This window comes from Malania oleifera, chromosome 5, assembly GCF_029873635.1.
Source record: "Malania oleifera isolate guangnan ecotype guangnan chromosome 5, ASM2987363v1, whole genome shotgun sequence".
Taxonomy (NCBI): Eukaryota; Viridiplantae; Streptophyta; class Magnoliopsida; order Santalales; family Ximeniaceae; genus Malania; species Malania oleifera.
Window position 1 is genome coordinate 6667527 of NC_080421.1, and position 15043 is coordinate 6682569.

The window sequence follows — 15043 nt, forward strand, 5'->3', positions numbered from 1 at the left end:
TGCTGGGAGATGGCAGCCACGTTGCTTTGGTTGAATAGAGGTTTCTTATTAAAAAAAAGAAATTTTTCTTTCTGTTTTGTTTAATATGTTATAGTCGATGACTAGTGAAACGAGGGAAAGTGTAGAAAATTATGAAAAAAACTCACCTCTCTTTTTGGGCTATCAAGAAATAAAAAATAAAATATATAACAAACCAATAAATAATATTTTATATTTTACATGCCATTAACACCTTTGATTTTTATTAATTTTCAATCATTTGAGTAGGTTTATTTTCTTTTCTCCGATAAAAATTCTTGATTCAAATAGGGGGGGACGTTGTTAACAGCATGACAATGTATCGAAACCCGTGCACGGAGATGAGCAAAACATTTTCATAATTTATTACAGCATATTCTGCACAAATTTACATACCGTCGACCCAGTTTGTGAGATCACAGCTTTATACCCATGTTTATTCCTTAGAGCATTTAAAGAAAATTTTGGTAAGCCAATGACCCCAAACGCTCCATTGTAGCATAATTTAAAGGATGCAAGTCCTGAGCATCATGAAATAAGTAACAGATGCAGCAAATATTTGGAGGAGGAAATCCAATATGTTTTCCTACCCTGTTTCTAGGGAAAAGAACAATTTTATTGCAGAACTGGTCTTGCTTGTCCTATGACTTTTCAAGGTTAAGGTGTTCAATCAGCTAACCTAAACTGTCCATATTTTACTTCCAGAAAGAAGAATTTTATCGCATTAAGTTGTCTTGCTTGCCCTATGCTTTTTCAAGGTTAGGGTAAGGTGTTCAATCAGCTAAGCTATGGCCATGGAAGCAAACACAACAGAACTGGTACCATTGCGTCCTCAAGAAACAAGAAGCACGAGACTGATTTTTGCAATGAAGGATATCATTTGTACCGCAGGGCTTGCCAAACCAAAAAGGTTCAAAAACACTACAGAACATGGGGATCCTATGCTGCAACTGCATATAAACTCCGACAGCCCACAAAAAATTTCCCTCCCTATGGGAACAGATGATGCCTTAATTTCATGACACTGATCATGCAAAACAACCAATCCATTGGACAAGCTCCAATGGATTCTCTAATCTAATTCAGCTAAACAACCAGAATGGACAGATTTAGGATCAAAAAAGAGAAAAAACTACATTACCTCATACAACATCAGCAAGTTACTTGATGGTGATGTAGCGATTTGTCCCGTGTCTGGCCCAGTGGTCCTTGAGATCTAGCGGCACAGATAGATCTTGGCCTTCGGATGCAAGCTTACTAAGCAATCTCGTAAAAACAGTTCCACTCATCTTCCGGCCACCCATCCGTGCATGACGCTTATTAGGCATTGGTGGCAGTGGATATAACGACAAGGTGGTGGTGCAACAAGAAGACTGCCACCCACCATTGCCCCACTTGTAGCACTGCCTGAACACTCCTGTGCACGAGCAAACGGGAATTGGCATAGTGGACTCATCAAATGTGACCTGGTTCAACCCTAGATCATGATCCCACTCATTCTTCATCTTTGTCCCGATAGAAGTAACCTGCCGGTTCAAGTCCTCGCCTACTCTCTTTCCTTTATGAGTTAGTTTTGATGCCTTCGATGAAATAGCCTTGTTTTCCTTTGTTCGTTTTGGATGTGACTTGACAGCTTCTGAAGCAATGACTGATATGGGGAAGGCATTGGTTATCTGGACATCCCTTGAACCAAAAGGAGCATCGGCCACATTGGATGAGCGGTTTGAGGGGTGGTGCATGCGCTTTGATCCGCGTTGAATTCCTAGACTGATGGCATTATCGCGGTATTGTAGGGAAGCAATGGCATTATCTCGTTCCATTATAGCGGTATCCCGCTCTGCAATTGCTGCATCCCGCTGCAAGATTGCCACATCTCGCTCAGCTAAGGCTGCCTTTTTTTCAGATAAGGCCATATTCCGTTCTTGAATAGCAGCATCCCTCTCAGCAATGATTGCCATGAACTTCTTATTCATGGTCAAAGCATTTTGTTCCTTTACCTGGTGTTGTGGCGTCATATTCCACTGCAAAATCAAAGGAGAATGGCATTCTACTCAGCATAAAGAATATGATATCTATTTGTTTTTTACCCCTTTACTAATGAGAGTAAGGGACTAGGGAAATTGATTGCCTTCTTACTACCAGAGTGTGTGCTCCTTTGTAATAATCTTGCTTATGTCTCCCATTTTCACGTTGGCTGCCATCATCCATTTTACATTCACACTGCTATTGAATGCTCAGAAAAGCGACATCAACCAGTTTTCTTCCATGAGACTTCTGTATTAAAAGGATGAAAGAATGAAGTCAGAAATTGGCATCTAAGTGTAGTGTTGTTAAGAGCAAAGCTTTTCCCACTGCTTTTAATGATGAGCACACTCCAGTGTCAAAAAGCACTGCAAACATATGGGTTCCCACTGGAAGGGGAAAAAACCCACAAAGTCACCATCAAAGTGCCATTGTCACAGAAAAACACAAATTTGATAATTCAATGAAAAAATAACTGCACACATTTCAGTACGAGTAGTTCTTTTCCCATCCCACAGCCACAAGCAAAGAGAGAATAAAAATCCAAGTAAAAACATCTCACTGGGTTAGCCATAAATAACATTGGTTCTCAAGGCTATAGGAGATGCGAAGAATCAGATTTTTCATTGTGCTATCAGAAATATCAAATATCTAAGATTTCAAAGAGCATTAATCTTTGCTCAGAAGAAACAGAAACTTCTTCAGCTGCTTGGGTAACAAAGAAGGCAAAACGAACAGTGAGGCCATGGATGAGGTGCCTACAGCAAAACTGCAGATGGGATCACCACCTAAATTAGGCGAAGCACAAACTCAGAGGTCCACTGTACCTAAAGGATAGAAGTTACTGTTGTTTTAAAACTGGGGGTGAGGCTACTAGGTTCGTCAGACCGGCCAGCCAAACAAGTGGTCGAACCATTGATTTCATTATGATACGCACACGCATGCAGTGGCAATATTATACTGACCAAAGATGATTTTACAAAGATGTTGGTCATAATCACCTACTAGCTAATTACAAGTCTTTTATAATCAATGCTTAATCCATGTACATTACCTAGGAGTAGCTGTTGCTGTTGTTGTTATTATTATAATAAGGATCTAATGGAAGATGGAGAGAAGAGTATAATTCTCAAAACTTACAAAAGTAGGTGTCTAGGTGCATCACTTGTTTTGTTTGTGTTTTCACAAAGAACACCAGTTGGTCAAGCGGTAAGGTAAACCCTTGAAGGTTTAAGAGGTCTCAGCAACTTGTGTACAACATTATATGTTTTCCGTGTAGGGAATGGGTTGACCTGCCAGTGACCTCAGTCCAGGCCAGCACATTCTCACCAGGTCAGCCAACTCAACACCAGTTCACATAAAAATCCAGTTTCTAGGCAGTGACTGGAGAGCCTGGTGGCCGTTCTGGTTGAAGCCGGTCGGACTGGCTGGTCTGGTCTAGGTTTTAAAATCATGGCTGTTACCATGGATAATGGCAAAAGTCAGTCATCTTGATGCTAAAAGTGTTGTTGCTAAAAATGCTCTTTGCAACTAACATTCTTCCTCTATTGAATAAACCACTCAGTTAGCAAATAAGGGATTTAAATTAAAAAATCCTACTGGTCTGTTAATTATTAAATGTACAATACGATGCAGATGAGCACCTCAAACATGACATAAATGCAAATTCTATACTGCTCTATGCCTGAAAACATCTATGAGCCCAAGAGAATATTTCATGGTATGTTCACAAGATGTAATCAAAGAAAATCTTGCAGTGAGACACTAATACAAGTGTTTGCAATGATGAGGCATGCCACGTCTAAGAGTGCAGCAAAGCACATAATGAAGCATTGGGAATTCAAGAGGATTCAACTTCCAAAGCATAACTTCTAAGTTTTTAAAGTTCCTTGACCAATAATTTGGGAGTGGAAACATGTACATAATACATATACAGTTCCCTTTATTTCAGTATGACAGAAGTTTAATCCTTCATCCATGTCTAACTAATATGTAAAAATGCAAGTTGAATGCAATGTCAAAGCCCATCAGTGACCTAAATGACCTGTTAAGATTCAGGGAGTACATTGACCAGTTTATGCCCATTTTAGAATTTTGGCTAGGGTGACTCCACAATCTGAATCCAAAAGATGAGAACCAAAAATAATACCCTCAATGCCACTTCACCATAAGCAGAAAACTCGGTATGCTATCATGCAAGCAAGTTTAGCTTCAAATTTTACTCTAAATTCAGAGTCATGACCCAAAAGCTCATGCTGGGGGCAAAGCAACCCCTCCCTTCTGCAGAGAGAGAGAGAGAACTAAAGAATGGCACCCTGATTTTGTGGTTATACAGTGTTGTGTCATAGAATTTTCCTTTACTGAATATAAAAAATAAAAATTTGTGTCATACCCTTTTTAAGATGCCACGAGGTAATTCCTATATATTGGTTTCTATTCTTAAAGAGGAAACTGCAACAAAAATCTTCTGCTGAATCCATATAGCAATATTTGAATCTAAAAAACACCAATATCCCAATCACATTACTTTTATACAGAGGACATATCTAAATAGCTAAAACGTCAAAACAAAATAAAAAACCCTGATAGTATCATGTATCATAGCACTTTATGCTCCTATCATCAATGTCAAAGAAGCTGATAGGATTAGATTCAGAAAACATGCTTTCTACGAGCAGCTCCTATGAAGGTTTCAATCCTTATAACACTGCAACTTAATCCAAGGAAACATTCAGTTCGGCACTTGCTATGACTACCTTTGTACATTTAAAGCACCAATGCAGAAATTAGGAAATCTTGATCAATTGTTGGTCTGAGCGCAAATTAAATACAAAGTTATGAACCATGTGGGATTGATTTTGACAAGGGTATGCAACCACAGTGCATAAAGTTTTAACTCTTTCTCTCTGAGTTCCATCACCCCCACCCTCCAAATGCACAGCCCATAAATATAGCCAGACTACAACAAAATAGGCTCAATCACGATTCACAACTCTACTTCAATTATCCAACTCCAACCTTGTAGCTAACTCTTAGTAAATTTAATTTTAATTCAATTGTGCAAAAGAAAACCCAACTCAAGAATTTCAAAAACACTCAAAACTAAATAAGACGATCCTAACCTAGTCAAGGGCATATTTTTGAGATCCATATGCCAACTTTAGGGTTTAGGGGTTTTGATCACAATGGTATGCGATCTAGAAAAGAAACCGGGAAAGCAGGCAAGTTTACTATATTCATTTAATGCAATCTTTCCTAATGCCACCTCAAATACTTAGTGAGTGATCCAAGTGCTTGAAAGTGCAAGTGTGCAAAACAATATGAAATGGAAACCCCCCCCCCCCCCCAATGCACATCTAATTCTCTCTCGTACTTGCCTATAATCACAAATAAAAGGATTTTGTTAGATATAATTATTCGAACTTCAAATTCAAACACTTAGTTGAGTTACTTTCTATATCAGTGTTTACAAATTTTAATGCTGAATCATCTGTACAGGAAATATGAATTCCTTGTTTTAGAAAAATGCGACCTTGCTCCCCCTTTCTTTCTAGCATTATCATTTTAGTTCCTATATCAGTGTTTACAATTTTTAATGCTGAATCATCTGTACAGGAAATATGAATTCCTTGTTTTAGAAAAATGCGACCTCGCTCCCCCTTCCTCCCATGCTATGAGTTTCTTCTAGGTTGGGCCACTGACTCAGATTACACTAGTAGAGTTTCGCTGAGTAGAAATCCCAACACTCAACCAACACCAAGCATCATAAACACTAAAAAAATGTTTTAAAAAAAGTCAAATAAATAAATAAATAAACAAATTCTGTCTAAGCATTAAAAAAATTGTTTAATAAATTTTTTTTTTCCGACTTAGCTCCACATCTTCCTCTGTCGTAAAGATCCCTCTGTATGCTCTAAAAACACCCACATCTCCTCTTTGTGTGCAGGTGCATTTGTGTATGCTAATTTTTCCTTATCTGTGTAGTGTGTTATGCAGGCAAGCATGTAAGAGGCTGAAGCTAGCTGGTTGTTCTTTTTTTTAATATGCATCACATACATTTGTAAATTCCAAAGCAACTCCTACTTACTGCTGAGCGGTTAAATTAACAGCAAGTCACCGGCCAATGTAAAAATAATCAATCAAAACTTGAAAATCAGACTAGGTATCCATTTAATTCCTGCAGGGAAAAAAGAAAAGAAAAGAAAAGAAAGGAATAGATATTACAATACAGTTTTGAGTTTTGAATATCATGTCGCTTTTGGCTTTATGCATAGATTGACAACTCAACTCAACCATGCTTTACCCCGCCTGGGGGGGGGGGGGGGGAAGAAATCACAATTGGTCCTCACAATGCATCAGAACAAAACTTAAACAGTAAACACAAATTAACTAAAAATTCACAACTACCCCTATCCGCGACGTTTTCAGAAAATGAAAAAAGTCTCTTTTCTTATCCATAAATAAATTTATTAAAATGAGAAGTGTAGAAGGCTAGTGCTTCCTTTCAAACTTGAAAAACTGTTGATCTCAGTAAGCTCAAGCTTCATCAAAATCTGCAGTAACAAATGCTGCAATACAGAAGCAGCAGCAGATCATCTATCACTCAGCTAATCAGTTAATTCTTGTGTAACAGCAATCAGTTCTATTAGCTGATTAGCATTGTAGTTAGTTAAGTTAGTTGTTTAGTTAAGTTGTTATTTGATTCTTTGGTTGTTTCTTCAGTTGTTAAATCATTGTATATAAATATATATCCTCGTAATCTTCTGGAGATCTGGAATAAGATTGAAATACTTTCATTCATTTTTAACATGGTATCAGAGCATTTTACTCTCTGTTTTCAATTTTTGAATTCTTGATTTCAAGTTTTTTTTTCTTCGAATATCTCAATGGCTTCCGCTGCTGGTTCATTGCAAACAACATCTACTTCCAGTTCTTCGCAAGTTGTGTCCAATTCAAGCACAGCAATGGCAGACGAATATGCTAACAATCCTTATTTTCTTCCTGCGAATGAAAATCCAGGTTTTGTTCTTACTTCTCAACCTCTCACACGTCCAGAAAATTACATGAGTTGGGCTAGATCAGTGTTCTTGGCTTTGAGTTCCAGAAACATGTTTGGATTTGTAAATGGCTCAATCACAGAACCAGATTCTTCTTCTCCATTATTCAATTCCTGGAATCGATGCAATACTACAATATTTTCTTGGCTAACCAATTCTTTGAGTATGGAATTGAAAGCTAGTGTGATGTACAACAATAATGCAAAGGATTTGTGGATTGACCTTATGGATAGGCTATCACAGGGTAACACACCACGATTTTTTGAACTTGAGAAAGGAATCTCTCATCTTTCACAAGGTTCACTCTCGGTGAGTTCCTATTTTACAAAATTCAAGACTTTATGGGATGAGTTTATCAGGTATTGGCCTTTTACTGTTTGTTCTTGTGCTTGTACCTGTGGATCCAAGGCTTCTCAATTGGATGCCCAGCACAAGGAACATGTTTTCAGGTTTCTGATGGGCCTAAATGATAGTTATAGCAATCTTATTGGTCAAATATTATTAATAGAACCATTTCCTTCATTAAGCAAAGTTTGTTTTTTGGTTCTACAAGAAGAAAAGAGAAGGAACATTGGTCATGGTACCATGGGCTATAATCTCGAAGCTGCTGCCATGTTTGTTAACCACAACAAAGGGCAATTTCAGAATCATAATGGCGGCAAAGGAGGAGGGTATTCTAAGAAAGAAAGGCCAATATGTACCTATTGTGGTCTAACAGGTCATATAGCTGATAAATGCTATAAGCTTCATGGTTATCCTCCACGATAAAAACCCAAAGGAGGAAACAAGATTATGGCTAACCAAGTGATTGGTGGTTTTAGGAATTTTGATCTCACTACTGCTTTGACCAATTCTTAGGGCACTAATTCTCAAATTAATGGTTCTTTGTCGCATCTTGGTCTTCACTCAGAGATCATGCCTGCATCAAATAATTTTGGTGGTTCTTTTGGAGTAGCTTCTATGCAGTCAAATTTTTCACAACAACCTTCCTTGACACAATGTCAAATTACTCAGGCTCAATGTGAGCAGTTGCTTGCTTTTTTGAAAAATCATTTAGCATCTAGATCAGGAATTGGTACTCAAGTTTCTCATCAGGCTACACCTGTCACGGCACCTGTTGCATCTTCTACTCCCTCTTGTTCTTCCAATTTTTCAGGTAACCCCTTTTGGTTTCAGCCAAATTTATCTCATTCCATTTTTTCTGCCCAATCTGTTCATACACATGACTTTAAATCCAATGATTGGATCATTGATACTAGAGCCACTGACCATATGGTCCATTCTATCTCTCAACTAACTTCTATTACTTCCATTGTACAATCTTATGTCTACTTGCCAAATGGGAAAAAGGCCTTAGTCACACACATAGGCACAGTGCAACTTTCTTCTACTCTCACTCTCACTGATGTTTTGTGTGTTCCTACCTTCAGTTTCAATTTAATTTCAGCTAGTAAGCTTACCAAAAATCTTTCTCTTTGCCTTATAATTCTTGGTAATTGCTGTTTTATTCAGGACTTTGTTCTATGGAGCACGATTGGTCTGGGTAAAGAACATAATGGACTGTATTTGCTGCAAGATTCTACTGTGCACACTGCTCTTGCCGTCAATACTGTTCATGTTGGTCATTCTTCTTAAGAGTTGTGGCACACTAGGCTGGGTCATCCTTCTTATTCCAAGTTTTCTTTGCTTAAAGAAGTTCTTGACATAAATACTTGTAACAAACCAGATTGTTGTGATGTTTGTCATTTTTCTAAGCAGAAAAGACTACCCTTTGCTTGTAGTAGTAATGTTTCAAATAAACCTTTTGAGTTAATACATTGTGACCTCTGGGGTCCTTTTGCTACTTGTACTCTTGAAGGTTTTAGATATTTTCTAACAATTGTGGATGATTTCACTAGATGTACTTGGGTTTACCTTGTTAAACAAAAATCTGATACTCAGTTTCTTCTTCCTCAATTTGTTGCTTTAGTTAAAACTCAATTTAATGCCATGATTCAGACCATCAGGAGTGACAATGACACTGAATTTTTTCTTAAAGATTTTTTCCATAATAATGGCATCTTGCATCAGTTGAGCCATGTTGATACTCCTCAACAAAATGCCATTGTTGAGAGGAAGCATCAACACATCCTAAATATTGCAAGAGCATTATTATTTCAATTAAAGGTATCATTGAACTACTGGGGTGATTGCATATTGACTGCTGTTTACTTACTCAATAGGATTCCTTCCAAGTCTTTAGGAAATAAGAGTCCTTTTGAGCTTCTTTTTAACAAGTCTCCTTCTTATTCTCATTTAAAATGTTTTGGTTGTTTATGCTTTGCTTCTACTCTCCCTCACAATAGGCACAAGTTTGCACCTAGGGCTAGAAAATGTGTGTTTCTAGGCTACCCTCATGGCATTAAAGGATATAAGCTTTTGGATATTAAGACTAATTCTATTTTCATATCCAGAGATGTTCAATTCTATGAGCACATTTTTCCTTTTGAAAATTCTGTTAATCCTTCTATTTCTTATCTAGATAATTTTGATTTTCCTCATTGTACTTCTAGTTCTTCTGATTTTCACTCTGTTCCTGTGTCTTTATCTCCTCAATTTTCTTCACATTCTCCACATTTTGATACTTCTCCACAATCTAGTCCACCTTTACCTACTTTTGCAGAACATTATTCTTCTAATCATGATTCTAAAATTCCTAGTTCTTCAGCAAATGATTCTTCTAACTTTGATTCTACAGATGCTCTAGTGCCTATTGTCCCCTCTCCTTCCATAATTCCTCTTCCTCCTTTACGAAGGTCTACTCGATCTCATCATCCTCCTTCTTACTTATCAAATTATTCTTGTAAGCTTGTCAGTACCAAACCTGCCCCTGGTTTGCCATATGATGTTTCTGAAGGCTTAAACTACTCTCACCTTGGTCCCTCTTACTCTTTTGTCATGGCTGTTACTTCTGTTCCCTCAGAACCTGTTTCCTTTCATCAAGTAGTGCAATATTCTGAGTGGAGAGAAGCCATGGACAAAGAAATTGCTGCTTTAGAACTCAATGACACATGGACTCTCATTACACTACCTCCTGGTAAATCTCCTATTGGTTGCAAATGGGTGTACATATTAAGTAACACCCTGATGGTTCCATTGAAAGGTACAAGGCTCGTTTGGTTGCCAAGGGTTTCACTTACTTGGCTTAGATTACTCAGACACTTTTTCACCTGCTGCCAAGTCTGTTTCAGTGAGGATAGTGCTTGCTTTAGCTACTGTGAAATGGTGGTATTTACATCAACTTGATGTTAATAATGCTTTTCTTCATGGGGAGATAGTTGAGGATGTGTACATGTCTCTTCCACCAGGCTTTCATAGCAAGGGGGAGCATCTTGTTTGTAAATTGAATAAAAGTCTTTATGGACTTAAGCAGGCCTCTAGGCAGTGGTTTGAAAAATTCTCTACCACAATTTTGCAGATGGGATTTGTCCAATCAAGGTCTGACTATTCATTGTTCACTCACACATCAGGTTGTTCTTTCACAGTACTACTGGTTTATGTAGATGATATCTTGATTACTGGTAATGATCCTTCTTGCGTTGACAATTTGAAGCAAGTACTTGATGCCAAGTTTGGTTTGAAAGATCTGGGATCACTAAGATATTTTTTAGGACTTGAAGTGGCTAGAACTGATAAAGGGATCAGCTTAAACTAGAGAAAGTATGCATTAGAGATTTTGAAAGATACAGGTTTTATTGGCAATAAACTTGTTAAATTTCCTATAAAACAAAACTTGAGGTTGTCCAAGCATGAAGGTAAACCACTTGATGATCCAACTCAGTATAGAAGGTTAATTGGTGGATTGTTATACTTAACTCTAACCAGGCCAAATATTACCTATGATGTAAATAGGTTAAGCCAATTTGTATCACAACCTAGGGAGCCTCATCAACTTGCAGCTAATAGAATACTTCGGTATCTTAAAGGCTCACTAGGCAAACGACTTTTCTTTCCAAGCAATTTAGAGCTGCATATTAAATCCTTTTGTGATGCAGACTGGGCCGGTTGCCTAGATACAAGAAGATCATTGGTTATGCTGTTTACTTGGGTGAATCATTGATATCTTGGAAATCAAAGAAGCAAGGAGTGGTTTCAAGGTCCTCTGCTGAAGTTGAGTACAAGGCTATGGCAAGTGCAGTTTGTGAGATCACATGGGTTTTACAATTACTTAAAGACTTACAGATTGAACATCCTAAGCCAGCCATGCTATTTTGTGACAATCAAGCAGCTTTATACATAGCTGCAAATCCTGTATTTCACGAGAGGACAAAACACATTGAAGTGGACTGTCATTTAGTGAGAGACAAGATTATGGAAGGCATGATAAAGACTCTTCATATTGCACAAATTCTCAGGTAGCTGATATTTTCACCAAGGCATTAGGATTCTCTTCCTTTTCAAGGCTATCGGAAAGGCTGGGATTAAAGGACATTTTTGTTCCAAGGCAAAGCAAAATGAGTTCTTCAGTGCAAGTCACAGAGGTCAAGGATTGTGACTTGAGGGGGAGTGTTGATCTTAGTTAGCTCAAGCTTCATCAGAATCTGCAGTGACAAATGCTGCAATATAGAAGCAGCAACAGATCATCTCTCACTCAGCTAATCAGTTAATTCTTGTGTAACAACAATCAGTTGTATTAGTTGATTAGCATTGTAGTTAGTTAAGTTAGTTGTTTAGTTAAGTTGTTATTTGATTCTTTGGTTGTTTCTTCAGTTGTTAAATCATTGTATATAAATATATATACTTGTAATCTTCTGGAGATATGAAATAAGATTGAAATACTTTCATTCATTTTTAACAAAAACATAAAAGAAAATCAAGGGAAACTACAAGGGAATTCACATTTTCTAGTTTAGATAATAAGAAAGGAATAGGAAACGAATACAAATTTTATTTTCATGCCATTAACTTATCACTTCTCTTAATTTACAATCATCTGTAAAGGGGGAAAAAAACACTCTTCTCAGTGTCTAGTAGAGAAAAAGTTGCAATAAAAAATTGTTTTCCTTTCCTTTTCCCGTACAAAGTTCTCGATCCAACCAGACAAAGCCTCGCAAAAATCAAAATCATTTCTTTTCGAACACTTCCTTAGCAACAGAACGAAGCCTAAAACGCAATCTAACTAAAACATTGGACGCAACAAATCTTCAATCTATGCATAACGAAAAAAACCTCAAAATGCAGGCCGCAACGCTGATCCAGCAAGCCAAAGATTAGCAAAATAACTCAGCTAATTAAAGAAGCACATCCAAAAATAACAGCCGACATATAATTAATAGAATAGCTTTTTGACAACAAGCTCAAAATCACTGGAGCTAGGGTTTTCGCAGCTGTAATTACCGAAATTAAGGAACACTAAGGAGTAGCATACAATGTTGGAGGCCTCAATCAAATAAAAAAGAAACGGAAGATCGAACAGAGAGCGTGAAAAGAGGGATATGGATGGCGATAAAAGTGAAAGAAGAGAAGATGATAGAATTCAGAGAAGGAAAAAAGAGAACTCACGGGGTAAAGTGGAAGCAAACCGCATCGCCTGAGAAATTCTTCGCCGGAGGAGGAGAGAGAGAGAAAAAAACACTGAGAGGCAACTTGCAGGAGCTCAGTGGAGGAGTAGAAGACCAAACATGGAGCTGCGCTGTACTTCCCTTTTCCGACTACCGTTACTACTTGTTACTTCTCAGTGTTAGTGAGTCAACCCGTTCCCTGAACTCAGTAACTCGACTCGGTTGCGACAATTTGCCAAGCAAAAAAAAAAAACTTAAATGCCTTTTATTCTAAATAATTTTAAATAAGATAATAGTATTTTAAAAATTAATATATCTCATTAAAGTTAATAATTTGTCTTGCCTTTAAAGTGAATCATTTCAATTCAACAATTAAAAAAAATTAATTAATTTTAAATCATGTTTTAAATTTTAAAATCTCAAGTTGAGTCTAATTAAAATATCCTATTATACTAATTCAGCTCGACTTGAATCCGCATCAACAATATCCAAAACAATGATGCTATGTATTTTAAATATATCAAAATACAAAATTTAATATTTATTTATAAAAATATCCCATGTTGAGGAAAAAAAATATTTTGTCTTCCTTTAATATATTTTTTAATCTTTTCTCTATTTTGTGCGGATCAAATAGGAGACGAAAAAATTTGGATGATCCATTTTGAAAGGAGACACTCCCTATGTGTCTGGTTTGAGGAATACTTAAGGAAAATAACGTCGTTTTTATGGAAATCAAATTTCCGACAAATAGATGATAATGCTTTGTGAGAGTAATGGATTCCAACCGTCAAGTAATATTTTCAACATGAATGTAAATGATTATCAATTTATATTCAATAATCCTAGAAAATTCTATAAACCAAACAATTAGTTAAGGATTTCTCTCTGTTTAACCTCTAAGTAGTATTTGGTATAGAGTTAGAATCGGAGTTTAAATACAATGAAATTGAAAATTAAATGTCAAATTCTCATCTCACATTTGGTTCAACACAGAATCGAAATTTAAATTGTGTAATAGTATTCGGTAATAAAGACATGGGAATTAGAATGAATACAATTTATCAATGATGCCAATTAACTTATCTATAATTATTATATAGTATTTATTATATTTAATTATGTAACAATTGATATTTATAATAATATCACCATCACATTATACTTTACATATTATATATTTTGTTTTAACTATTTTTCAAATATATATTACATTTTATCTTATGTTTTCTTGATACGTATAAAATAAAATTGTATATTCATTTGTATATTATATCCCTATTAATTATATTATTATATATATTTACAAGCAATAATGTTAAAAATTAATATTTTCTGCTATCTTGAGATTATAAATAATCGATAATGCATCAATAATCATAACCTAATTATGTAAGGAAAATTTCAGATGCTATTATTATTTTTAGGATAATTTTCATAAATATACTGCAACTAAGGATTTTCAATTATCATGAACTTCACATCAATAACCTTTATGTGGCAAAATTTATAAACTTTATATACCAGAATCGGCCATATCGAACCTATCGAGAAGAACACCCAGAGAATCTGAAAAAATCATTTCTCCCACTTTTCCTCTTTCTCTTTTCTTCCTTTACTAGATTTATGAGATCTCCTAATGATTAGAGAAGTAGAGGCAGAGAGAGAACAATTTCTTACTTCCTATTTTTTCTTTGCAGCTGACATCACCATGTAGCTAATCCCTTAGAGCTTACGAGCTTAACTTTTCCTTTCTCTTCTTTAGCTCTTTTTTCCTACCCTTAAAGCTTAACTTAATGTATAGCATGTCCTTATAGCTACTCCCCATAATAGTAGCTAATATATATATATATATATATAGGAATCTTTTCAAACTTCTACCATTAATTTCTCTTATTAAATAAGCTAATCCTTTAGTTAACCCATATAACCATTAATTCATATCCTTATCATATGTGACACATACCCTACATGTAGGATCCATATCATTCATGTGGGACATATCCTTTGGGATATAAATCCTACAAATTATACTTAGTATTCTATTACTTAATATTTTGCAAATGCATTGTGACGAATATGGTAGTATGTGTTGTGTTTTTAGGAATCAAAATTTGATTATAGATAAAATACATGAATAAAAAAGTGAACTAAATAGGAAATCTCATTCTGCATCAAATGGAAACTGAAATGAGAGTTCTATAAATCAAACGCTAAGAATAGGAATCAAGTACGCCCCAATAGGCTAATTCTATTCATGCATTTTTTCTTCTTCTTCTTGCTCAAGATTAAGATCATATTTGGCTCACAAGATGTTTACTACTAGGATTAAAGTGATTATAACAAAAGAATTTGGTCGTTTACACAAAAAAAATAATATTATTATCATAAAACAAATCACAATGT

General features: G+C 36.0%; 1 protein-coding gene across 4 annotated transcripts; it reads right to left on the bottom strand.

Annotated features, from left to right (window-relative positions):
* Positions 1-360: 360 nt before the first annotated feature.
* Positions 361-12780, bottom strand: LOC131156425 (protein BASIC PENTACYSTEINE4-like). Of its 4 annotated transcripts, none has more exons than XM_058110101.1 (3): positions 12639-12780; positions 2158-2292; positions 361-2039 (listed from the first exon to the last, which is right to left on the bottom strand). In XM_058110101.1, exons 2-3 carry the CDS (start codon positions 2224-2226, stop codon positions 1179-1181), a joined length of 930 nt encoding a protein of 309 aa, XP_057966084.1. In that variant the 5' UTR covers positions 2227-2292; positions 12639-12780; the 3' UTR covers positions 361-1178. The 4 variants fall into 4 exon arrangements, with proteins under 4 accessions (XP_057966084.1, XP_057966085.1, XP_057966082.1 ...); XM_058110102.1 differs by having other exon boundaries at positions 2158-2333; positions 12639-12774; XM_058110099.1 differs by having other exon boundaries at positions 2155-2292; positions 12639-12767.
* Positions 12781-15043: the final 2263 nt, after the last annotated feature.